The sequence below is a fragment of the Panthera onca genome, chromosome E1, assembly GCF_046562875.1.
Source record: "Panthera onca isolate mPanOnc1 chromosome E1, mPanOnc1 haplotype 2, whole genome shotgun sequence".
Lineage (NCBI taxonomy): Eukaryota > Metazoa > Chordata > Mammalia > Carnivora > Felidae > Panthera > Panthera onca.
In genome coordinates, this window is record NC_138352.1 from 28,094,894 (window position 1) to 28,120,086 (window position 25,193).

At 57.9% G+C, this 25,193-nt stretch overlaps 1 protein-coding gene across 5 annotated transcripts in view; it reads left to right on the top strand.

Moving 5' to 3' along the window:
• Positions 1-25,193, top strand: part of PEMT (phosphatidylethanolamine N-methyltransferase) — an 85,059-nt gene that overhangs the window by 57,999 nt on the left and 1,867 nt on the right. For all 5 annotated transcript variants that reach the window (XR_009614443.2, XM_060647088.3, XM_060647084.2 and 2 more), the window contains 3 exons: positions 7,745-7,860; positions 21,365-21,510; positions 24,049-24,160. Coding sequence is in view for 4 of the 5 variants with exons in the window: in XM_060647088.3 (XP_060503071.1) it covers positions 7,745-7,860; positions 21,365-21,510; positions 24,049-24,160 (374 nt within the window). In the remaining variant the exon portion in view is untranslated. Of the gene's footprint in view, positions 1-7,744; positions 7,861-21,364; positions 21,511-24,048; positions 24,161-25,193 lie in introns of those variants that run through there.

The window sequence follows — 25,193 nt, forward strand, 5'->3', positions numbered from 1 at the left end:
TCCCTTGTGGCCACAGCCCATCTTCTCAGCTGTTGTCACCCACACCCACTGTGTTCCCAGTGAGATACTCAGACAGTCACAGGATGCTTGGCAGGTCCTGGCACCCCCTGGTTCTAGCAGGTGCCACTGGCCTGCCAGCATTCCCGAGTAAGGATCTCCCGAGGACGCATTCTTATCTGGCCCCGGGCAGAGCAATCATGGAGATCTTCTATAATCTCACAACTCTCTGTGGTAGCCACTCTTCATATTTCAAGCGGAGGGAGTGGCTCAGGGGCACGCGGTCTGTAAAGAGCCCGTGGCTCTCAGGCCTGCTGAGCTTGGCAACGACCTTGATGGTTTACACACACAGGACTTCCAGGTCGAGAGTCACTGACGTTCCTACTTCCACGCTCGCGCCTCTGCTCCCTGGGCCTTAAACCCAGCAGGCTTTGGGTCCGAGCGGGAGGGACACGTTGCCGTGCGATGCTGTGGCTCCTGGCTGAAACACATCACATTGTCTCGGGGACTTGCTGAAAGCAGAGTTCTCCTTCCCTGTGGACGCCGATGAGGGTTATCTTTGCAGCTAAGAGGGCCGTCATTCTCAGGGGCACACGGCGGGCCGGGCTTACGCGCTGGAGGCCTGACGTCTGAAGTCACCGTGGTGTGCCTGCTGGAGGCCGTGCGAGGAGTCCTGGCGCGTGGGCAACACACACAGCCACGGCCCTGGCGTGCGCCTTGTGTAACTCTGCCCACACACGCGCAGGCTGCCAGCGGCCCGCAGCTCACCTGCATGCAGCCCGCCGCGCCCCGGACCGCCACGCCCGCCCCATCTGCCCGGAAGTAGGCCGCGCAGCCTCTCGAAGGGTTGCTGTGCGCGGGCAGGCCCGCCGTGGCCTCCTTGTCCAGATTTTTCACCTCAGACCGGATGCCGGGCTTTTAACGGGAAAACTCTGCATGGTGACCTGTTGTTGGGTCACAGGTTTTTAAAGTTCTGTGAGTTTGACCCAAACGCTTCTTGGGCTGCCAGTTGCAACCTCTGTCTGAGCCACCGGATGCTGCTGCAAGGGATACCGAGAACGGAGCCCCGGAAAGTGGCAGAAAGAAGCGTACACCCTATGGGGAGGTACGGGTGCTCACTTCTGGGGACAGACTTTGGAGCTGCCTCCTTTCAGGCCAGACCCAGCATCGTCATCAGCACCATCGGTGGGGGGGAGGGGGTGGGGCGCAGGAGTATAAAAGATGCCAAGCTTGTTCCGGGGGCCAGAGACACAAGGGAGAGACAGTCTCTTCCACCCGGATGAGGCTATAGGGCTGGCATGCTTTCATCCATGCTCTGGTCTGCCCACCATCCTGGGAGGTGGAGAAGGGATTTACTACCTTATTTTTTGTACTTCACAGCTGAGTCGGTTAAGGTAGAGCCGCGATTTGCCTGCAGACGCACAGCCGGCTGGGGGCGGGGGGGGGGGGTCAGGAATTGTGACTTGTGTCCCTGGATTTCCATCCCCTTCCATTCTTGCTCCACCCACCCACGTCCTGTTTCTTCTGCCCCGGCACAGAGCCTGCGGGACACATTTGCAAAAAAAAAAACAGAAAATGAATCAACACTTTGGAAGGCTTCCCCGTTACAGAGCTGAGCCTGGTGACCCTTGCTCAGGGGTGTGGGAGAGGCAGGGTTGCCAAATGTGGCAAACACAAGCACAGAGCCCCAGTTCAGTTTGGGTTTTAGGTAAACAGCAAAGGCAACATTTGGGACAACCGATGCTACAGATTATTTGCCGTTTATCTGAAATTCAGATTTACCTGGGGGGCCCTGTGTTTATCTGGCAACTTCAGGAGGAGGGAACGTGGGCATAGACTAGGGGAGGGCTGGGAACGCCCATCTCCATTTGGGGGATTCTGGAAATCTAGAAGACAAGCAACGCCAGGAACGGTGACAGCAGAGCGTTTGGTCATTCTGCCTCCTGTGCCTACGCCCACCGGTCCAGCCCGCGGGACAGTGACCTGCGTCATTCTACAGCTCGGCCCCTGGCGTCCAGCCCCCTGCAGTCGAGCTGCGCTGACTGCTTCCGGCCTCTTAATTGGATGAAGTGTGCAGCTGGGCGCCCGAGGAAGGGAAGGTGGGGTGGCCAGGCAGGGAGGCAAATTAACCTTGGCTTCAGCAAGGCCACTGGCTGCTGATTTATTGATTGCCTTGAAATAACAGCCCAATCTAACACAGGCTGACCGAAAGGCAGATAGTAGTTATTCATAGGACTCCTCGTTTCCTCTTTCCCACATTGCCTGGTCCCGGGGTCTGCCACTTTTGGTTATTAGATTGCTCAGAAAGCACATTTATTACCCCACCGTTCCCCAGGTGAAGGGGCGGGTGTGGAGGGCCACCTGGGAGATCAGAGGTGGCCATGTGGTCCCCAAAGGGCCTTCGGAGGAAAGACGTCCCATCATCCCCAGAAGAGCCAAGGCCTGGCAGAGGGTCCAGCCTGGGAGTCCAGAAGCCTGAGTACTCATCTAGGCCCTTCCCAGCCCTCAGTTTGCAGGGCTGAAGAATGGACCCTCTTCCTGGTCACCCAGGAGGGTGCTATGGTTATAGAAGTGAGGAGTGTGGGCTCTGGGCCGGGGTCCGTTGTGCATCCTGGACACATCCAGTGAGCCCCACAGAAACAGGGGAGCGTCCCCTCCTTTATTATTATTTTTTTAAATGTTTATTTATTTTTGAGAGAGAGAGAGAGAGAGAGAGAGAGAGGAGAGAACGCATGCATAGGGAAGGGGCAGAGAGAGAGGGAGACACAGAATCCAAAGCAGCCTCCAGGCTCCGAGCGGTCAGCACAGAGCCCGACGCGGGGCTCAAACTCACGGACCGCGAGATCATGACCTGAGCCGAAAGTGGACACTTAACCCACTGAGCCACCCAGGCAGCCCAAAAGGCCCCTCCTTTAGAAGCTGAACTCAGGACCCCGTGGTGTCACACGTAGAAGAGTCTGCCAGGGTATGTGACACTGACAGCCATTCTCGTCTGACCCTAGAGCTCAGATTCAACAAGGATTGGATTTTTTAAAAGCGGCTCTATGGAGGTATAGTATACATACTCTAAAATGCACTCATTTCAGGTGTACAACTTGAGTCTTGACCAAGGGGTGTGCCTGTGTAACCACCACTCTGATCAAGGTATAGAACATTCCCTTCCCCACACGCCCTCTCCTCCAGTCCAGCACCCCCACGTGGCCTCAGTGCCCAGCCCCCAGCCCCCAGCCCCCAGTCCCCAGCCCTCATCCCAAGCCCCAGCCCCCAGCCCCAGCAACCACCGCTCTGACATCTGTCACTAGAGCGGGTTCCGCCTGGTCTAGAACCTCGTGTAAATGGAATTAGGCAGAAGGCACTCTTTTGCATCTGGCTCCTTTTGCTCAGCGTATGGCCGATGACAAGCGTCCCTTTGCACGGTAGGATGTGCCAGTGGCCCACGCTGTGTCTGTGCAATCCGTACGGTGGGTGGCGGGTTTCTGGGAGGCAGAGCCATCCCCAGGAGCACAGAATGCCACCTGCTGCCACTTCCATCCTCCTTTTGCAGCTGGACAAACAGCTCCCGAGAGAGAAACGCCTCCCCGAGCATGGAGAACACGCTGGGCAGTTCTGAGTCTAGCATGCAGTGTTCCCGATTCCCCGTCTAGCACTTTCCAGACTGGGCTTGCTGGGAGGGTCACAAGCCCCTCAGCTAGAAGTACGTGACCCCTTATGTAATTTCTAACAGATTTCCATGGCCTTTTGGAAGCATAATCCCATCGACCGGGAGGAAAAAAATCAATGGCCTTTAAAGCGGTAAACTTAAAAATCGCATACAAGGAACGGATGTGCCAAAGATCGCAGATTTGAACCACAGCTGGCTAACTGGAAGGGTGGAGAGAGGGGCCTTCCCTGGATACAAGGAGCCCAAGGGGTCATTCTGCTGCTCCTCTTTCTGGCTGTGTGACCCCACCAGTGGGAAGCCGTGGCTTCCTCATAGGTAAATGGACCATATATCACCCACCGCAGGCTCATTTTGGGGGTTAAGCGAGCTCAAGGAAAAGCACTCAAAATTGTGAGATGCTTGAATTCATGGTTATTGTGATTTTTATCATTAGCCTCTTGGCATTCCCCAGGGTTCTGGGATGGTCACCAGCCCTCCTCCTCCCACCAGAGCTCCCTCTGCCTGGGTGTCCTGCCCACCCTTGTGGCTTGAGTCTGGAGTTCATGTTTTTTTTGTTTTTTTTTTTTTAATGTTTATTTATTTTTGAGACAGAGAGAGACACAGCATGAACGGGGGAAGGGAAGAGAGAGAGAGGGAAACACAGAATCGGAAGCAGGCTCCAGGCTCTGAGCCATCAGCCCAGAGCCCGACGCGGGGCTCGAACTCGCGGACCGCGAGATCGTGACCTGAGCCAAAGCCGGACGCTTAACCGACTGAGCCACCCAGGCGCCCCTGGAGTTCATGTTTGATGCCAGGCTGCTTCCTCTGGCCAAGGACACCTCCGTCCACTTTTCCGCCAGGCAGTCACGCCGAAAGGGCTTCTCTTTACCCCTTGGTCTGTGCCCCTTGGTCGGCTGCTTTGGAGGGTGACCGTGTCTTCCAGGGGGACCTTCAGCAGGAACCCTGTGCAGGCCGCACAACCTGTCTTGAAGTCTGACCACCCCAGACACCCTCTGGATTTAGTGCAAATCTGCCTGGCTGGATTTCGTTCTATGGGATCAGGCACACAGATGGAAACTCTACTCCATATTGCTATCTTGGGAGACTCTGAGCTTCCTGAGGGCCGGCCTGGCAGTTTACTGAGTCTTTGAGCCACGGCTGTACTTGGTGCAGTGCTGAGCACACGTCAGTTGGTTGAGCTGGGTTGAATCCTACAAGGCGAAGTGCTTTGTCAACATAAAAGTCTTTTGTGCATAAGAGAACATTATAGGGGCGCCTGTCTGGCTCAGTCAGTTAAGCGTCCGACTTCAGCTCAGGCGATGATCTCGCAGTTTGTGAGTTTGAGCCCCGCGTCGGGCTGTGTGCTGACCGCTCAGAGCCTGGAACCTGCTTCGGATTCTGTGTCTCCTCCCCTCTCCGCCCCTCCCATGCTCATGCTCTGTCTCTCTCTGTCTCTCAATAATAAACTTAAAAAAAATTTTTTAACTAAAAAAAAAAAGGACATTATAAAGCAAGGGAAGACTACAGAATGGAAGAAAATATTTGTGAATCACGTATCTGATAAAGGGCTGGTATCCAGAGTATATAAAGAGCTCGTACAGCTCATCAACAAAAAGATAATCAACCCAATAGAAAGAATGGCAAAGGACTTGCACAGACTTTTCTCCAAAGAAGACACACAAACGGCCTGTGGGTGTTCAATGTTATCATTGTTTGCGGGGATTTCAAATGGTGTGACTTTCATGCCACTAGAATGGCTACAGTTTTTTTATTTTTTATTTATTTATTTATTTATTTATTTATTTAAAAAATTTTTTTTGTCAACGTTTTTTATTTATTTTTGGGACAGAGAGAGACAGCATGAACGGGGGAGGGGCAGAGAGAGAGGGAGACACAGAATCGGAAACAGGCTCCAGGCTCCGAGCCATCAGCCCGGAGCCTGACGCGGGGCTCGAACTCACGGACCGCGAGATCGTGACCTGGCTGAAGTCGGACGCTTAACCGACTGCGCCACCCAGGCGCCCCGAGAATGGCTACAGTTTTTTTTAAATGGAAAATAGCAAGTGTTGGTGAGAACGTGGAGAATCGGAACGCTTACACACTGCTGGTGGAAATGCAACATGGTACAGCTGCTGAGGAAAACATTCTGGAAGCTCCTTAGCGAGTCAAAAATAGATTTACCCTATGACCCAGGGATTCCACTCCCAGATACGCACCCGAGAGAAGTGAAAACGCACGTCCACACCAACTGCTGCATGCATCTTCACAGCAGTGTTATCCATAGTGGCCAAAGGGCAGAAACAACCCAAATGTCCATCCCCTGCTGAGTGGATGAACCCAATGTGGTCTGTCCACACAAGGGGATATCATTCGGTCACGAAGTCACATGCCACAACGTGGATGAGCCTCAAAAACATTATGCTAAGTGAAGTAAGCCAGGCACAAAAGGTCGCAAGGTTCTGTTTATGTGAAACCTCCAGAAGAGGTAAATCCACAGATACAGAAAGTAGATTCGTGGTTGCCAGGGGCTGGAGAAGGGGGTGCAGAGTGATAGCTAATGGGTACAGGGTTTCGGTGTGGGGTGATGGACGTGTTGTGGAATTTGACCCCGGTGATGGTTGTACAACTGAAAAGCACTTTGAGTTTTATCACAGAAAATGTTTTTAAAAATCTCGAAATGGCCATGAGAAGTATGAAGTCTGACCCCGCGCCCCCCCGTGGCCATCTGCAGGGCACTGAGTGGTGCACTCGCAGCCCCTTGAGCGCTCAACCCTTCCTTTCCGAATGAGGCCCCAGCTTCCCGTGGGGTCAGCAGAGGCCGCCTGCCTGGAGCCGGACAAAGGGTTTGTTTATCTTCTGGGAGAATTGAATAGTGATGGCAACAGTGGATCTGCAATCGAGGGGAAGGCCCAGGAACCACCTCACTTACCTCCTTCCCGTAAACTCCAGCCTACACCCTCTCCCTCTAGCCCTCTACCACCCAGGAAATCTGAGGACAGGAGCCACCTCCTCTAGGGAGAGAGTCAGAGAGTCAGTGGCCTTGATCTGCTAGTCACTGTCTCACTGATTAGTTGCCGGGAAAGACAGATTCGTTTGGGAAGTGGAACTGGGCAGCAGACAGAGTCATTGCTGAGGCCGTGATGGAGATAATGGCCCCACCAGCCCCCAGGATCTGGTCCTCCTGTAGGATCCCAGGACCACAGAGGGCCCCCTGGACCTTCAAGACCCTCCATATGTCACACACACACACACACACACACACACACACACACACACATTCAGGGCCCAGGTGGGTGACCGGCTCACATAACCAGAGACCAACCACCTTGACTCCCAGCCACTTCCCCTGCAGCATCCCCTGCTGTGTATTTGCCTTTTTGCACCGCCCCCGTGCCCCCCCCGACCCCCCACCGGGCAGCAGGTGCAATGGAAGTCCAATGGCAGCATGTGTGCGGAAGGAGGCTGGGGTCCTGGAGACAAGCAGAGCCGTCTGTTCATTGCACTCCGCTGTTAGCTGTTGAAAGTTGAGAGTCTAGATAGGATCCGTTTGAAAAACTACAATAAGGATTCTGTGGCTAAAATTAAAGACTCGCAAGTCTGTGCCTCAGGGGGCGCTGGGGAAGCAGAGGTGAGGGTGCGGGTTGCCCCAGGGGTGAGAGCGCCCTGCAGGCGGGGCGTAGGCGCTGGGTCTGTGATCCCCCCTCAGCCTCCCTTCGTTCGCCAGCTCCTGTGTGTGTCTCTGTCCGGCTGCTCCTTCTCTGTTTCCGTGTCATGTGCCGAGACTGTCGGGAATGTGTGTGGCGGGACGCTGGGTCTGGAGCGAGGCCCAGAGGCTGGTCAGAGCCCTGCTCTGGCTGGCGTGCATCTTCTGATCCAGGTCTGGTTTTGCTGCTCGATGGGTTTGTTGTGTGCTTCCAGAAGGCCCTTGTGGTCCGTCCAGACGGGCTGAGATCCACACGCAGCCGCTGCGTGCAATTCTCCCTCCTTGGAATGGGGGCTCCAGAGCTTTAGAGCACAGAGAGACCTGCTCCCCGCTTCCCCCTCGGCCCCGGGATTCTCCCCAGTGAACATCTTATGTTGCCTTATTCTCTCCTCTGCACCGTTTAGGTGGCGAGATGGGAACAGAGAACCCGCAAGCTGAGCAAGGTCTTCCGATCCCCCTACCTGGCCTGCTACTCCCTGGGTGCTGCCATTTTGCTCCTGAACGTGCTGCGCTCGCACTGGTAAGCGCTTCCCGGGCCGACCGGCCGGATAAAGTCCGTTTCCATTGGAGGCATCCAGGGCACCTGAGGGGGCAGCCCCTGCAGGCAGTGTTACGCGGGTGGGTGCATCCAGATGCGGGGAGCGTTGCGTCCGAACGCAGTCACCCCCTCCCTCTCTGGGCCATCAGACTCCCATCCGCAGAGGAGTCCTCGTGGCCCCAGGAAGGCGACAGCGCCACATGCCTGGGGTGCAGGCACGGAGGAGCACCACGGACAAGGCCAGGTGGTCCCCAGTCTCAATGTGTAGACCAAGCTGCTGCAGGAGTCCCCTCCAGGAAGTGTCAGGGCAGAAGGCAGGTGACACTTGGGGACTGGGCCTCACGCAGGCTTTTTATAGCAAGCTGCTCAGCTCATGTCTGGACCTGACGTGTTACCTTCCTGCCAGGAGAACTCATTCCAGATGATAAAGCGCTGCCCTCGGGCCTGGTGGCGGGAGCTGGTGCTGATGCTCAGACAGGAGGCGCGGTGCCCTGCAGGCCACCCCTGAGCCCGGGGTCCTACCTCCACTGCTCTGTGAGAACCACTGTGGGCGCCACACTGGCTCGTGGACTGAACATGGCCCGTGCGGTGCTGGAAAAAATGAGCGATGATGGCACAGGAGAATTGCAAGGTCCGACTTGTCATGACAGATCAGAAGCCCTGGTGGCCCTGGCCCCCACGTGGGAGCGATCACTGGGGAGCCGAGTGGCGGCCGCTCGCCACGTTCCCCACGCCCTGCCTCCCCCTGTGGGCCCTGGGGAGAGGGATGGCTATCCCAAGGGTCCTGGTCTTCAGAGAGGGCGTGGCCCCTGCCCTGGATTAAATGACACTGGAGACACTTCTCCAGAGAGGCCTTATTCCCCGCACAGAGGGGCAAGGGGCTTGGCTCGAGGCCCTGCCTAGGGTGCCTCCAGGCCTGCATGGCCCGTGTGCTGACCAGCTTCCAGGCCCTCTGACCCCAGGGAGCGTTTTCACATTTGTAGTCTCTGAGCAGAGAAGGGTTCCATTGTACAGACGAAGAAAGTGAGGCTTGGCAGGAAGCAATGGTTTGTTCGAGGTTTTCCAGCTCACGGAGCCTGATGTGGGCGGGAGACCAGGCTGCATCACGCTGGACAGCAGCTTAGGGAGAAAAGACCCCATTCACTTAGGAGGTCACACTGCCAGTGCGACCTTGGGCTGGGCTCATGGGTGTAGGAGGGGTCAAGGGAGGGGGGTTGGTCCTATTTGCCTACCCTTGCTGAGTGGGGTGTCGCCCCTTAAAATGGAAGGGGGCCCTGGGCTGCCGTCAGCTGGGCAGGACTCAGTAGCACATTTGAGCCCAAGCTGAGAGACCAGGCCCCCTCTGGCAGATGGGGGGCTTGCTTCTCTGTGAGTCCTGCCCCAGGGCTGCTCTCTGGATTCCAGGCACACACTCCCGGGGCCGGGAGGAGGGCCGGTCACTGTGGTGAGGCCGAGGAAGGGTAGAGGGCTGGAGAGAACTTGCCCTTGTCCTGGCTCCCTGGTCTCAGTGCATGCTGGGTCCCCACCAGGGCCTGCACGTGGCCCGGGGAGGGCTTGGGCCCCATGGCCCTCAGCCCAGAGGCAGCAGACCAGGTGTCTCCAGAAGCATCCGTCACTGCCCGGAATTGCTACTATCCCTGAGCACCAGGCTCGGGCAGCCGGGCTGGGCTCCTACCATGGCTCCTCACGCTTCACCCCAACCCTTTGGGGGTGGGTATGGGAGCCCACGCGTCAGCTGGGGGCCAAGGCTGGTGAGCGGTTGAGCCAGGAGGCAAACCCAGCTGACTCGGATGTGCTGGCCCCTCTCAGGGAGCCTGTCTGTGTCTCAGTGCCGAGTTCCCATTTTCCTGCCCACCTTGGTAACGGAGCCTCTGTCTCACCCCTTGCTCAAGCCGGTAACTTGGGAGGCATCCTTAATTGTTTGTTGTTATTTCCCTGCTCGGCCCAGCAGCACACCTAGGATCCCCCCTGGGGATCTATCCTGGATCTACCCTGGGATCTGGACTTGGGATCTATACCCTGGGTCCACCTCTGAGATCTACCCTTCTCCCTTCTTGCCTCTGGATTACGCGGCATGGAGGCCCTCGGGGATCCTGTGGGGATGGGCATCGACTTGTGTCAGCCCTGCCTAGCACCCCCGTCCCGCTCCCCTGTGCGGTAAAGAATGACACCCGGTTTCCTCATCTGGCCCCGGCCGTGTCTGGGTCACCTCCCCCCTTCCCCTGGCAGGGCCCCTTCCCTGACTCTTCCTGCTGCCTCATTTCTGTCGGGTCTGGCTCTCCTCCTGCCTTAGCTCCCGGCATCCATAGCACCTCCCAGCTGCACCCTATGTGTGGAAGCCCCAGTGCGACGACCCGCTCCAGCCACTTGTTGGTCTCCGGGGCTCAGAGGGCTCAGAGGGGCTCAGTGAACACTCAGGCTCAATGCAGAGTGGACCGAGCCTGCCCTGGGAGGCCGGCTGAACCCTGACCCCGGAGAGAGAGGCCACAGGACGGCTCCGAGGCTCCAGTGCAGCCTGAACACTGAGGAGTGCACCAGACACGTAAACGAGTTGCTCGCTCCTTCTCTCCCCTGGGCCTCACTCACTCTGCTGTGGTCACAGTGCCAGGGTTACAGAGAGGTCTGGGTTTCCCTCCCACCGCGCTCACCCATGGGGACGTGGCTGCCTGGGGTGCTGGGGGCGGGGAGAGAGGGTCTGGCCCAGACAGCCCACTCTTGCCTTGACCGGCAGGTGACCACAGGGCTCCTATGAAATGGGGGGCCTGCCTCCGTCACCTGCACATGCACCCCCGGTGATCCTTCGGTGTCCCTGGCCTGGCTGGGCACGGGCTCAGGTGGGGTGGCCCGTGGGGTTAGGTTGGGGAAGATTGTGGGGTCAGGCCACACCTGTGATGTGGTAGGAAAGAGGGAGCCAGGAGGGGGTCAGAGCCCGGGCAGTGAATTCACGTACCGGGTCGGGTTTTCAATTTGCAAGGGGCTACTTTGCCCTCCTGCGCTAACCTCTTTCATTGTGCAGCTGAGACGGACGTCCCTTTGGGTTCCCACTTGGAGGGGTGCTGAAGCAGGGAGAGGGAGGGAGAAGGGAAAGGATGTGGGGAAGGGAGGGGGAGGGGAAGGGGTGGGGGGAACAGAGGGGAAGGGGCGGGGAGGGGAGGGAAGGGAAGGGGTGTGGAGGAAGGTGCCCTCCCAGCAGAGAAGCTGTGCAGGTGGCAACAGCCAATTCGTGTCTGCTCCGGTTACGAGACCCGCACTCCCCGTTGGCTGCTGGGCATGTTCGGGCCTCCTGTGCTGCCCACCAGCCTAACTCTCCTGTGGGGTTCCTCCCTCAATTACTCGGAAAACTCAGCCGGCAGGGCGGCCCGAGCAGGCTCCTTCCTTGTTCCGCAGCCCCGATCGTGGCGCAGTCCAGCCTTGTTAGCTACTCTCCAGCTTAACTGATTTTTCCCTTTGTTTTCTTCCCTGAGGAGCCTTTGCCCAGAGGGCCTGCAGACACTCTCACCCTTCGGAATGAATGAATGAGTGAATGGATGAATGAATGAATCCCATACCCTCTCTGTTCTGCCTCCCAACTAGTTGTCGAACTAGTTCAGGGGTTGGCAAACGGTGCCCCAAAGGCCCAAGCCCACTAGCCACCTGCCTTTTTACGTCTCACGAGCTCCTCTAGGTGCAGGTGGAATCAGACGGTATTTCCTCTTTTGCGTCTGGCTTATTTCATTTAGCGCAACATCCTCAAGGTTCGTCCCTGTTGGAACACGTGTCAGAATCTGCTTCACAATGCTAAGTGAAATGAGCTAGACACAAGGACTAACGGTGCCTGATTCCGCTCATATGTGGGATCTCAAAGCATCCAACTCATCGAACCAGAGAGTAGATGTGTGGGAGCCAGGCCCTGGGAGTGGGGGAAGTAGGGGGACATGTTTGTCCAAGGGGACAAAATCGCAGTTAGAAGATGAGCAAGTCCTGGAGATCTAATGCCCAGCATGAGGACTATATGCTTAATTCCGTCTCGTATACTGAAAAGTTGCTAACAGAGTAGGTCTTAGAAATTCTCTCTGCACGTGCACACACACACACACACACACACACACACACACACGACCACTATGTGAGGGGACGGAGGTGTAACCCACCTTATTTTGCTAATCATTTTATAACACGCATACATGAAGTCATCGCGCCGTGTGCCTTAACCTCACGCGAGGGGATATGTCAATTCTGTCTCAGTAAAACCAATAAAAAACAAAAGGATTCGCAACTTTTTTTTAAAGACTACCCTTCCTTCTTGAGGCTGAATGATATTCTCTCATAAGCAGACACCATGTGTTGTGTACCCATCTATCCGGGCACGGACTCTTGGGCCACTGTCACCTGTCGGCTCCCGGACTCGTGCTGCTGTGGACGTGGGCCAGCCCTGCCCTTGATTCTTCCATACCTAGAAGAGCATACGGTAGTTCTGCGGTTGACTTTTCTGGGGAACTGCCACACCGTTTCTCGCTGTTTGAGCTTCCCACCAGCCTTGTTCGAGGTTTCTAGTCTCTCCGCACCCTCACCAGTGGTTGCTATTATTATTTCTTGATAACGGCCGTCCCTTTTTTTTTTTTTAATGTTTATTTATTTTTGAGAGAGAAGGAGCACAAGTGGGAGAGGGACAGAGAGAGAAGACAACACAGAATCCGAAGCAGGCTCCGGGCTCCGAGCTGTCAGCAGAGAGCCCCACGCGGGGCCCGAACCCACGAGCCGTGAGATGGTGACCTGAGCTTAACCCACTGAGCCACCCAGGCGCCCCGATAATGGCCATCCTTAAGGGTGTGGACTGTTTTGATCTGTGTCCCCTGAGCGTTTTTTCACGTGCTTATTGGCCATCTGTCTATCTTCCTTTGAGAAATGTCTATTCAAGTCCTTTGCTCATTTTTAAGTCAGGTTGTTGCTGTTGACTTGTATACACAGCTTCATTTTAAATGGTTCTATAAGTGTCTACATGGTATCCCAGGTTTTGCCTCTCGGCCTACAAAGCTGAAAAATATTTATTTTCTGTCCTTTTGTGAAAAAGTTTGTCAGTCCCTGGACTGGTGGGTGACTAAGATCCCTTCTGACTCAGATCCGTAACTGTGTGATTTTCCGTGTCAGGTGTCAGCAAAGTTTTTCCGTAAGGGCCAGATTATAAGTATTTTTGACTCTGAGGGCCATGCGGTGTCTGTTGTAACTACTGGAGACAGCCCGTCAGCATGTAAAGAGTTGAGTGTGACTGCGTTCCAATAAAACTTTATTTACAAGCACAGCCAGCGGGGCCAGATTTGGCCACAGGCTGTGGTTTGCCAGCCCCTGCTCTCCATGAAAGGAAAGTCCCATTGCCGCCTTTGGACATCCAGGTCCACCTGGAGGATGACGTCCGGGACCCTGGGAGACGGTGGGAGTCAGAGCAGCCTGGGGGAGGGGCAGGTGCCCTGGGTGGGCCTCAGCTCTGCTCTCGATGGGCTGGCCTTGAGCAGGTCACTGAGGCTGGGTTGGTCTCCTGTCTGAAACGGAGAAGGAGTCCTTGATCCTCTCCCAGGAGGGGTCACCCGTCCCTCACTGACCGGCTCCTCGCCGAGGCTGTGGCCAAGCAGGGGATCCCGGGCTGGGGCAGTGACGGTCAGACCTTCACGCTTCATTCTAGGCAGCCAGTAGGAAGTAGGAGGATCTGTGATGCCTGGATCAGGCAACTTCTCCGGCAAGAGCTAGAAGACCCCAGGTCCCTGGTCTCCTGACAGGGGTGCCTCCTTCCTGCAGGCCCCCAGCCCAGCACTGCGGGTTCCTAGGAGACCAAGCAGACAGGGCCACCTTCAGACGTGTATACACCAGCAAAGTCCTCTCTGGCTTATTCTTGCATCCGGGGCCTGGGAGAGCTGGGAGGAAGTCCCGCCGTGTCCAGCTTCTTATAGATGATAGCTCCTCAGCTCTCCCTTCTCCCTGGCTTCTCGGTACTGGTGTTGGTGTGGCCCGGGGTCTGTCTTCCGGGCCATGACTTTTCTCTTGGTTGGACTGGCCACCCCAGAAAGTTTCTGGGAGGAGAGAGAGGATGCTCACAGGCAGGACTGTTTTCTGTTCACCTTCCCCACCAGCAGGCTCTTTCCTTCCCCTCTGGCCCTTCTCCCACTGCCCTTCCCTCTGCCAGCTTGGTGATCGGGTGGGTGGGGCTTCCAGAAAGGCTGGTGAGAATCCTGGCAAGACCAGCTCCTGCCCGTAGCCGACAGCCCCCCCACATTATCCCGAGCACCCCTTTCCACACATGGCTTCATTTGATTCTTCGAGATGTGTTCTCTTTTTCTTTTGTCGTAAAATACACATAGCACGACACCTGCCACTTAGCCATTTTAGACTGTATACAGCTCAGTGACGTTTAGTACACTCGTAATGTTGCACAACCAGTTTTGGCTAATTCCAGAACTTTTTCACCCCGAACGAAAACCCTGTACCCATGAAACACACGCCCCCTCCCCCCCACCTCACCCCAGGGCACTGGAAAATCTGAATTTGCTTTCCGTCCCTATGGATTTGCCTGTTCTGGACATTTCCAATGTGTCTGTTCTTATCTGTGTGGAAGCCACAGCTTCCGTGGTCGGGGCGGGGCAGGGGTGGGGGGAGAGCAGCAGTGAGGCAGGGTGGGGGGCAGAGAGCACATACAGCACGTGCACGCAACTGAATGGAGCTCAGATCACGTGGCTGTCAAAGCCCTGGGCAGGGGTGGCAAGAGACCACTGAGCAGCGGGTCTGCTGGGTGGTCAGGGCCCCGTGGCCGCTGATGGGGGGCAGGGGGGAGGGCCAGGCATCCTCGTCAGCCGGCCTGCCCCAGCCGGGCAACCAGAAGTGGTCTGGGGGCCTCGGACAGGATGAGTAGACTCCTTATCTGGAGGCCATTAGCGCTGACCTGTTTGTGAAGGAGAGGGAGGCCTGACGGGCTGGGGGGCCTCTGGTGAAGCCCCCTCCCTGCCGGCTGCATCCCCTGCACAGCCAGTCTCAGTGGGAGCCCGGTGGCCTGGAGCCAGGGTGGCAATGTGTGGACAGCCAGGCGGGGCCCGGGCTCCCCGGGGCTGGCACTACAATTGCCTACCTTCCGCCAGGATCGCGGCCTCACGGCAGATGTGCAGGTACACAGGGCCTCAGGGGGCCTCAGGTATATTGATCAGTCACTCAATGGAGCTGTATTCCAGGACCCTTCAGAATTGCCCGAGGTCTGGTGACAACAGGGACATGAAAGTATGGGGACAGCGGAGCAGGTGACTTCCACTCGCAGCGTGGGGCGCACCTCCAGCAGAAACGGGGCTGGCGCCGGGGCCAGGGCGCCTTCTCCCCCTCCGTGTGCTAGTTGCCCCGGGGGCAGGTGCACGGCGTGCACGGACTGGCCAGATTGGTGGGTGTCAGCACGTGTGCCTCTCTATCCCTGTTGCCATCTGTGTGCCAGTCATTCCTGAATCCAGGGCCCTGCTGGAACTGCTCACAGGACGTGGACAGGGCAGGCCCGACGGGCAAGTGGCCACGCAAAGGCGCCAGCAAATGGGGCAGATGGGGACCGTTCACTGCAGCGGAGGGCTGCCAGAGGGTTCCGTGAGAGTGCGGCTGGAAAATGGGGTGGGGCCTCCCTGGGGCTCCCGGGCTGCGGGAGGACTCAGATCCCTGTTGCTGTAGGGCCGCGGTGCTCGGCTCCTAGTGTCCCTACTGCTGCCGGGAATGTGGTCCTCCCCACGGCACAGTGCTCTGACTTCTTCCAGGCCAGCGGGAAAAAGTCTCTTGGACTTCCCTCTGCCCTCCAGGCCCTCTGTGAAAGGTTCCCCAGTACATCCCCACTTGACCAGGGTAATCTCCTTTCCAATGAACTGTAATTACATCTGGAAATGCCCTCACTTAGCCCCATCAGGAAGTGATGCCTTGGTGTTCGGAGGGCAGCCCACACCCAGCGGGAGGAATTCTGCGGGCCGGTACTGGGGAGCCCCTTGGAGGCCTGCCCACCCCGTGGTGGAAAGGAGTTCTAGGCGGCGGGAACAGGAGGGGCAGGTGGGGTCAGCTTTAACTCTGCAGGCTGGGGAAGGGCCTTGGTTAGACGTGGGATATGGAGTGGAGGTTCTCCAGGAGGAGGAGGCTGGGGCAGAAGGCAGGTGGAGACGGAGGCCAGAGCTGGGGAGGAGCCAGAGGTCCACGCAGACTCAGAGTCCTGTGATTGGGCAAGTGACTGACGTGGGAATGAGGGGGTCCCCTCAGACACCTTTCATCTCGAATGCCTAGAGTTCTGTCGTATCCTGCCTGGGCCCAGGGGAACTGTGGGTGGGGCCTGTGTCGGGACCTTTGGAAGCAGAGACCTGAAGCCCCTCAGTGCAGGTGGGAGAGCTGGAGAACTGGCTGCTGACCAGGAGGGGGGCCGGGGAGTCTGGGTTAGGCTACTCTGAGGCACACGGGGCCTGGCTGTTGGCTTTCGAGGACGCTGCATCTCAGCAGGGTAGGTCCAGATATTGGGGTCAAGGCCCAGGTAGTGGGGGCCGAGGACCTCCAGCTGGCAAAAGCAAAAATAAGGCAAAAATAGGGCCCTGCCCCCAGCACAACCGCCCGCCCAGCCCTCTGCCCCCTGAGGCCCACTAAGAGGCTGGTTGTCGCCTGGGCTCCTCCCCTGCCCCACCCCCCCCAACCGCTCTGTTTCCTGATTTGTAAGATAAGACAGACCCTCTCTTGGCTGTGATGGGTTCTGGAGACACTTTGAAAAGGTGATGTGTTCATCAAATGTGTGGGATCAGTACAGCATCATAGCCCTAAATTCTAGACACCTGATGACTTTCCAAAGGGTTACGTAGGAGAACATTTTTGTTTTGTTTTGCTTTAGCACTTGTAGGTTTATTTTATTTTATTTACTTTTTTTTTTTTAAAGATTTTTTTTTAATGTTTATTTTTGAGAAAGAGAGAGACAGAGCATGAGCAGGGGAGGGGCAGAGAGAGAGGGAGACACAGAATCCGAAGCAGGCTCCAGGCTCTGAGCGGTCAGCACAGAGCCCGACGCGGGGCTCGAACCCATGAACCCCGTGAGATCATGACCTGAGCCAAAGTCGGATGCTTAACCGACTGAGCCACCCAGGCGCCCCTTGTAGGTTTATTTTAATGTGGGTTAGGAAAAAAATAAGTCCACGCACCAGACGCCAGCGTTCATGAATTGTTTTGCTCAGCGTGGCAGGACCCTGAGGAGCGCGCTAACCTAAGCCTGAAAGGTAGAGTGTGAAGTGAATCGCCGTTCGGGTTCGCCTGGAGAACACGTGAGGGCGTCCTCGAAGGGCAGAAGTTTGTCAGCGCTGGTCAGTTGCAGACAGACATGGCCACCGGCCGGTCTCTTGGCCGAGCCGGGTGCCTGGGGTGTGGTGGGGACACAGCGGGCTGCGACACCCTCTGTCCGCCTCCACTCTGGGTTCCGGGATTTCAGGGGAGCAGAGCACAGACATCCTCAAGTCACACGGGTGACCGAAAGCTCAATCCAGGTTTTAAAAATAGAACCCGAGACAAATGAATGAGTCTCTCCACTCCCACCCCCGGTGCAGAATATTTCCAAAGGAAATTGCCTCCTGTTATTTCATTCTATTATGAAGCGTGGCTCATAGAGCCACTCATCCCTCCATTAATTTTCCATAGGGAATGGACTGTGCCTTCCCGGCTTAATGGAGGATCTAGAACACGACGGATCACCTGACTGGGGCTGGGCCCTGCCCTTCCAGGAAACCTGACGCCTGTGGTCCCAGAGAGCCCGTGGGCCAGGCAGTGCACAGGGCATCTGCACAGAACCCTCGGGAAGGGCCTTGCCCGCTTTCTCTGCTGACCCCAGAGAGAATGGCCTGCAGAGCTTTGCGGGGAGTGGGTGCTGAAGGAGCTTGGAAGGTGCTTTCCGCTGGCCCCTTCTCTTCCTCTCTTCCCACTGGAGAAGGCATGGAAAAGGAGCCACACGTGGACAGAGGCCCGGGTCCAGTCTTGGGCAGCTGCCCAGCCGCTTCAGGGCCTTCTGCCCATCACTGGCCCTAGATCTTCCCTTTGTTAGGAATCTCCATCTGCTTCCAAGCAGATGGCTTCTCCTGCAGGGCCATCCCCCTGGGAAGCTGCTCCAGGCCAGCACATCAGCGAGAAGTTTCCATTTTCATCGCTGCCTTTGCGGCATGCGCTCAGAGCCAGGCGACTCACGGGCTTCTTGGAGGATGTGAGTGAATTCTGGTGGAGGAACCAGAGCCAGCCCGGCGCGGAGCCTGAAACCGAGGCCGGATTCTCTGGAACCCCGTATCGGTCCCCTCTGGGCGGTGGCGGGGCTCCCTCGGCCCCCTGGGCCCCCAGTACTTGCCCTCCTGCTGCAGTAGCTGATGATGTCCCCTGCTCTGCTCCTCCCCGCCAGTGACTTCGCACTCACCAGAGCACATTCCAGACGACCCCAGGGCGTGTCTCTTCCGCAGGCTGCTTTCACACCGAGCTCCTGTGCTGGGCTCTGCCCCCAGCCTCTGCCTGGGCTGTTCCTCTTTCTGGAATTCTCTCTCTGCCCTTCTCCTGATGAGTTTCTTCATCGGATCCCAGCTTGAGCCTTGCCGAGGCCTCTCCTAGACCCGTCAGGTGTGCCCGCCCATCCCGTGGCGCCTGGTGCTTTATCACACGGTGTCACCCTGCGTTCACACCTCTGTCCTTCCCACTGTCCGCAAGCCCCATAGCAGAGCCCGGCATGTCTCACGCTCACCAGAGTGTGCACAGCCATCGGTTGCAGCTCGACACAGGGTGATGAGGGGTTACCGTCACCGTCTACAGAGGCAAGAGCCAAGGTTCGGGGCACCCAAGTCTGAAAATCGGTGCCGCTCTTTGCCAGGGGCTCTTTTATTGGGCTGCCATAAGGTGCCCCCCCCCCCCCAGAGCACTCGAGGCAGATGGGTACGCTGGGCTGGCCAGGGGGTGCCCGCTGTGCCTCATTTCCCTCAGTTTGGGGCCAGGGGGCACCCCAGGCAGGGAGGAACAGGTGCTAAACCTGCCAGGGGCCAGGTGGGGGGGTTCACTCGAGCCCACAAGAGCACAGAGGCCTGAGCATCACCCCCACCCACCCACCCACCCACCTACGTACGTACTCCGTCTCTGCTGGGTGTGCAGGTGAGCCCCACTCGGGGTGGGGCGGTCAGCCTTACCAGAGCCTGCGCCCTCCTACACACAGGAGAGGTGGGGAGGGTGCGGAGGCTGGGCGGGAAGCTGCCTGTTCCATGGCCTCAGCTGCTGGGTCTGCGGGGCTGAAGGTGTGCCTGCGTCACCGGGCTGCCCAGAAGGTGAGGGCTGCTGGTTTCCCAGAAAGTCAGGTGAGGGCAGAGAGGGGTGGGGCATGGGTGTGGTGACCACGGACAACAACAGGGTGTGCATGACCCTGAGCCGATCCCAGCGGCTTAGCCTGGAACTTCGGGGTGACCCTGAGCCTGGGCGGCCGGAAGGCTGAGGGAGGGCGGTGGTGGGTGGAGAGCCGGGGGCGTGGGCAGCGTGACCGGTGTATAGGTGTGCTTTGACATACGTGTGCCGCTGTTTGACAGGTCACCATGCTGGCCTCTGTGTGCAGCGGGAGGGGAGGGAGTGGGTAGCGGGTGCTGCTTTTCCTCCACTTGATGTGAACCATAACCCGTCCTGTCTGGTGCGTGCCAGGTGCCTGGGGGATACTTGAGCGAAGCAGAAGCAGCCTCTGTTCTCTAAGAGCTGAAAGTAGTTGGGGAAGAGAGTTCGAAGGGGGTGGTTTTTAGCTCAAATCAGGATGGTTTTATGATAATTTGAGTTTCCCAGTGGAATGAATGAGTGAGGATGGTGAGTTTGTTCTGCTTGAAAGAGACTTGCAAACAGAGGTACCTTGTGACGGATGGATAGATACAGGATAGACTGATGGATGGATGCATGGGTAGATGGATGGGTGAGTGGATGGATGGGTTGATGGAGGGATAGATAGATTGATGGGTGGAAGGATGGGTGGAAGGATGAATGGATGGAGGATAGACTAATGGATGGGTCGGTGGAAGGAAAGATGGATGGATAGAGGATAGTTGGATGAACGGATGGATGGATGGATGGATGGATGGAATGATGGATGGACAGAGGATAGACTGATGGATGGGTGATGGGTGGATGATGGAAGGATGGATGGATGGATGGATGGATGGATGGATGGATGGAGGATAGACTAATGGATGGGTCGGTGGAAGGAAAGATGGATGGATAGATAGAGGATAGTTGGATGAATGGATGGATGGATGGATGGATGGAATGATGGATGGACAGAGGATAGACTGATGGATGGGTGATGGGTGGATGGATGGATGGAGGATAGACTAATGGATGGGTAGGTGGATGGATGGAAGGGTGGATGGATAGAGGCTAGACAGGTGGATGGATGTGTGGGTGGGTAGGTAGATAGTGAGCTGCCCAGCTAAGAGGTACCTAGTAAAGAGTGAGTACAAGCAGTTGTCCTGCATGAGGCAGGAGAGCCCCATGACTGTTCTGAGTGTTATGATCATGGGGGAGTGGGAAGTATATGTTAGTGGTACACGCATGCACTTGCTCCCACGCACATCCTTTCCTTTGAGTATGCCCCCCCCAGTGCCAGCTCCCCACTAGTGAGGCAGACCCTGAACCTTGCTTCTATGCATTACCATGAGCCCAGTCACTTTGCCCTGCCTGCACCATACCTTCCCACCTTCAGTAGCCAGTTGGAGAACCTGAACTTCCAAACCCACGAGCCCAGTCCCTTCCCCCCTGTTTTCATCACTTGCCATTTAACAAGGCCTCCAATGGCTTGGCCCCAAAAGGAGCTTGGTGGGGGCATTTCAGAGGTGAAAGGAAGACATTAAGGGGCCTCTGAGGTGCCACCTGGGATGCAGCCAGCCCTCCCCAGGGACTGTGGAGGCCGCAAAGGGGGCAGAGTGTGCCCCAGGCTTCTGGGCACTGTGTCCACTCTAGGGGAGTGTGATGCCACCACCACACGCACGCTCTGCCAAGTGCAAGGGCACGTGGGCACAGCCAGGGGCATGCATCTTTCCTGATTTGAGCCACATTTGCCTCTGAAGTACTGGTTCTAACTGGACAGGAATCAGAGTTTGCAAACTGGTGGTCTCTGGGCTGAATCGAGCCCGCTGTCACACGGGAGTCTAAAGCAGTTATTGTTGCCTATTGCTAATAATTAGAGTATTTGACATACAAGTCATGATTTCTGGCTTCTTAAAAAAATAAATTTAGGAGGGCCCAGGCTCCTCATTCTGGTCACTTCTCTGGTGGCAGGAGGGGGATGGGGGCTGCAGGGGCAGGACGGTGCTCTCCAGGAGCACCACAAGCCACCTGCAGCCTACCTCACTCATTTGGGTTACCGGCCTGGCCCCAGCAGGCTCTGAGACCCCTGGAATGGCTATTCTGGGGGTCACCTGGGATACAGAGGGGGGGAAGGCTAGGGGAGCCCCTCTCCCCGGCAGTGATCTCCTGACTCTCCCCCCAGCTTCACGCAGGCCATGCTGAGCCAGCCCAAGATGGAAAGCCTGGATAACCCCACGGCCTACCGCGTGGGCCTTGCGCTCCTGGGAATAGGCAGCACGTTTGTGCTTTCCAGCTTCTTTGCACTGGGCTTCACCGGGACCTTCCTAGGTAAGACCCCGAGGACTGGGGGGCACGAGCGGACGTACCCTGGGCTCAGTGGGGAGCAGGGGCTGGGTGGCCGACCTCCCTGCCCTCTGTGACATCTTCGTGGGGTGCACGGGAGGACCTTGCCACCTTCTTGCTCTGCCACTAACTCTGGGGCTCAGGGCGCCTTCCCTCCACCAGGCCTCTGCCTGGTCAGCTTGGGAAGCTGGGCTCTCCTATCTCATCCAGCTGGTCGGCCGCCAGGCCAGGTGGGATTTCCGCTGGCTGCATTTGGGCCCCAAGCCAGGGCTGGTGCGGGTCTGGATCAGGTGTGGCATAAGGGGGTGCCGTTCCTGCTCTGCATTTCCCACTGCCTACGGCTCAGGTGCTTTTGGGCCGGGAGCCCAGTGCTGGCCTAGCTAGAGGTCCTCATGACCTCAGCAGCTTCTAGCAACTTGGAAGCCCAAGGAAGAGAGCAGCCGGGGAGGCTGGAGAGCAAGGGCAGTCTTGGGGCCGGGAACGGAAAGGAGGCGGCGGCCCACAGAGGGGGCCCAGCAGGCAGCCGGCATGTGGGAGGTGCCCACCCCTCTGATGGGCTGATCCGGGGGGTCCCGGGTCCTCGCCAATCTCAGCCCCCAGCCCACTTCATAGACTTGGCCTCAGTTTCCTCCAGTGCCCAGGGCTGTCCCCGGCACCCTCCTGGTTTGCCTGGGTCTCTCTATCCACAGTCGCCTGGGGCCCCGGGGTACTGCGGGCTGCAGCGGGGAGCCTGCAGCTCTGAAGGAGCTTGTGTTCACAGGCGGACGAGACCTCCGGGAGCGGCGTGTGCAGGAGGCCTATGCCGAGGCCCGGCCTGGGCCTGTTGGGCACCTGTGGCAGTGGGGCCCACAGCTGGTTTAGCGCCTCGTGCTCAGGCCAGAGCTTTAGGGTGCCCGGTGCTAGGGGAGGGGCACGCAGGCGGGAACCTGGGAGGAGAAGGTGGGAGCTCCTGGGTCTGCCAGGTGGGGGTGGGGCACTGGGCCAGTGGGAAGGAGGCCTGGGAGCAAATAGCAAGTTCCGGGACAGAGTGGCAGGCAGGTTGGCCGGGGTGTGTGTGTGGGGCGGGGGTGGTGGCGGCGGGGGTGGGGGGAGAGGCAGTCAGGCGAGGGCTGGAGGTCGGGTGGGGGCCACATCACATGTGTCCCCTAAGGCCATGCAGGAGCCCGAGGCTTCACTCCTGGGCACGTGGAGGCCATAGGAGGGCTTGGAAAGGTCTCATCCCAGCAATGAGGAGGTTGGACTGGCTGGATAGTGAGGTGGGGACAGGGAGGAGGTGGGGATCACGGTGTAGGCGTCACAGAGCCGGGGCCAAGGGCCACAGAGGGAGGAGGGCCGCCGTCCTGTCCAGCCCAGGTCCTGGAAGACCAGGAGTGAATAGCCCCGTGGCATGCGGGCCTGGCACAGGTGTGGGCACAGAGCTGGGAAGGAGCCGGTGGAGCCCTGGATGGCGTGCGGGGCAGGACCTGGTCAAGGCCGTGTGAGGCGAATCGCCCAGAGGAGCCAGGCAGGGTGGGCGGGCAGTGGGAAGGAGCCTGACAATAGCAGTCACCGGCGGCACACCGCCACCCGGAAGAGACGGCCGGGAAGTGCCGCTGGGCTCTGGATGTAGGGCACAGCGGCCACTTCCCTCCTGTGAGTCAGCCCCAAAGCGGGTTTCTGTGCCATCCGCCTCCAGGCCCGCAGCCCCATTTCCTGCCTCCTGGGAAGAAAGCCTTCCGCAGCCCCCGGGCAGCTCCTGTGCCCCCGCACCCTTTGTCCCCAGACAGCAGACTCCTCTGCCTGCCGCTGCCCTGCTTCTGCCTCGGATGAACAGCACCGTGCCCGTGGCGGTGTGGGCTGCCTACCGGCCAGTGCCAGAGACCGTGTCCCTGTGCCTCTTGGAGCGGCCTCAACGTGAGGCCTCGTCACCGTGTCTCGGAGGGGTGGAGGATAGGCCTGTCCGGGGTCGGCCGTCTGATGGTCGCACTCTCCACTGCGACCGGCTGCTCTGGGCTGGCTGCAGGCCGTGGTGGGCAGCTGGGGTGGAGAGGCAGAGCAGGCCCCCTGGATCCCTGGGGTGGGAGGAGCTCACCCAGGCCCCTACTGGGTGAGAAGGGAGGATCTGGGGGCAGAAACACTGGGTAGCAGGCAGGGAAGGGCCTCTTGCAGGAGGTGACATCAGCTGAGGGAGAAGTGCCGAAGGAGGAAAGATGCTCACTAGACAGAGAGCAGGGAAAGGCATCCCAAGCAGAGGGAACAGCATGTGCAAAGGCACGGGGGTGCTCCAAGGAGCAGATGGGGGTGTGGGAAGGCTCAGTGCCTTAGCCCTATCAGGACCCTGTACCCTGTGAGGTGTCTGCATGCTGGTGACCCGAGTGGACCCACTGCTTGGGGTGTCCCTTGACCCAGTACGCTGTACAACCTGCTCCTTGGCTGGGCTGGAGCCTCCTGGAGGGCAGACCTGTGGTGCCCACTCTGGGGGCCTCCCTCAGTAACTGCGCAGCCAGGCTGTGACCCTCCGGTCCTGCCCCAACTTGTCCACAGGCGATTACTTCGGGATCCTCATGGAGGCAAGAGTGACCACATTCCCATTCAACATCCTGGACAACCCCATGTACTGGGGCAGCACGGCCAATTACCTGGGCTGGGCCATTATGTGAGTATCGGGCCTTCCTGCCCGCCCTCCCTGCCTCCTGAGGAAGACGGGCCAGCCTTCTGTCATCTGTGGAGCCGAGGTGTTCCTTGGGACTTTCTTCTCCATGGAAACAAACAACATCCTAGAACACGGGTTAGCGAACTTTCTCTTGAAGGGCCGGAGAGGCGGGGCTCCCAGGCCATAGGCAGAGCTCGGATGCTCAAAAGCAGCCGCGAGCCAGTAGGTAAATGAATGGCTGTGGTCGGGGACCAACACCGCTTCATTCTTGGACACTGTAATTTGAATTTCATAGAATTGTCATGTGTCGTGAGATAGTCTATTCTCTCTCTTTTTTAACCATTTAAAAATGTACAAATCATTCCTGGCCCACACACCACAGACTGCCAACCCTGTCCTGGAACATTAGGGCCGGCAGGTCCCGAGTGACCGCCAGGGCTCATGCTTCACCTTCACGCTGTCCAGAGGCCCCAGGTGGCGAGGCATAGGGGGCGCTGTGCGCTCTGGGCCTCAAACCACGCCCCCTCCGGAGCACTTCCTGTTTGTCCATTTTCTGCGTTAAGGCTTCTTCCGTGGGCAGTTTTTCAGTAGAAAGCGTTCTGCTTTTATTGGGCGCTCGAAACCACGTGCCTAGAATGTTGCAGGTGCTCCCAGAGACCAGAAAGGTTCCAGGACATCAAGGGACGAGTCTCAGATGGTGGCGTGTCGGGAGCGGGATGTTTCCTCGCGACCCCTGCCTTCAGGTGCAGCCCAGATCGGAGCGCTGGGCTCTGAGCGCAAGGCGCTAGAGGGGGACCTGTGGGTCTGGCAGGGACCTGTCCCCCTGCCCCAGCCCAGCCCCTCTCACCTGACTCAGGCAGTGGGAAGGTTCCATGCCCCTAGATTCACTCAGGCCACAGAACATCTCCCTAGGCCCCACCCTGCAGCCTCTTGATTCCCCCCCCCCCACCGGGGCCGCGCACCCAACATTCCCTCCCTTTTCCGTTCCTTTCGTCTGAGAGCTCCTTAGAGATGCGCCATTGCCTGGGGCTGCCAG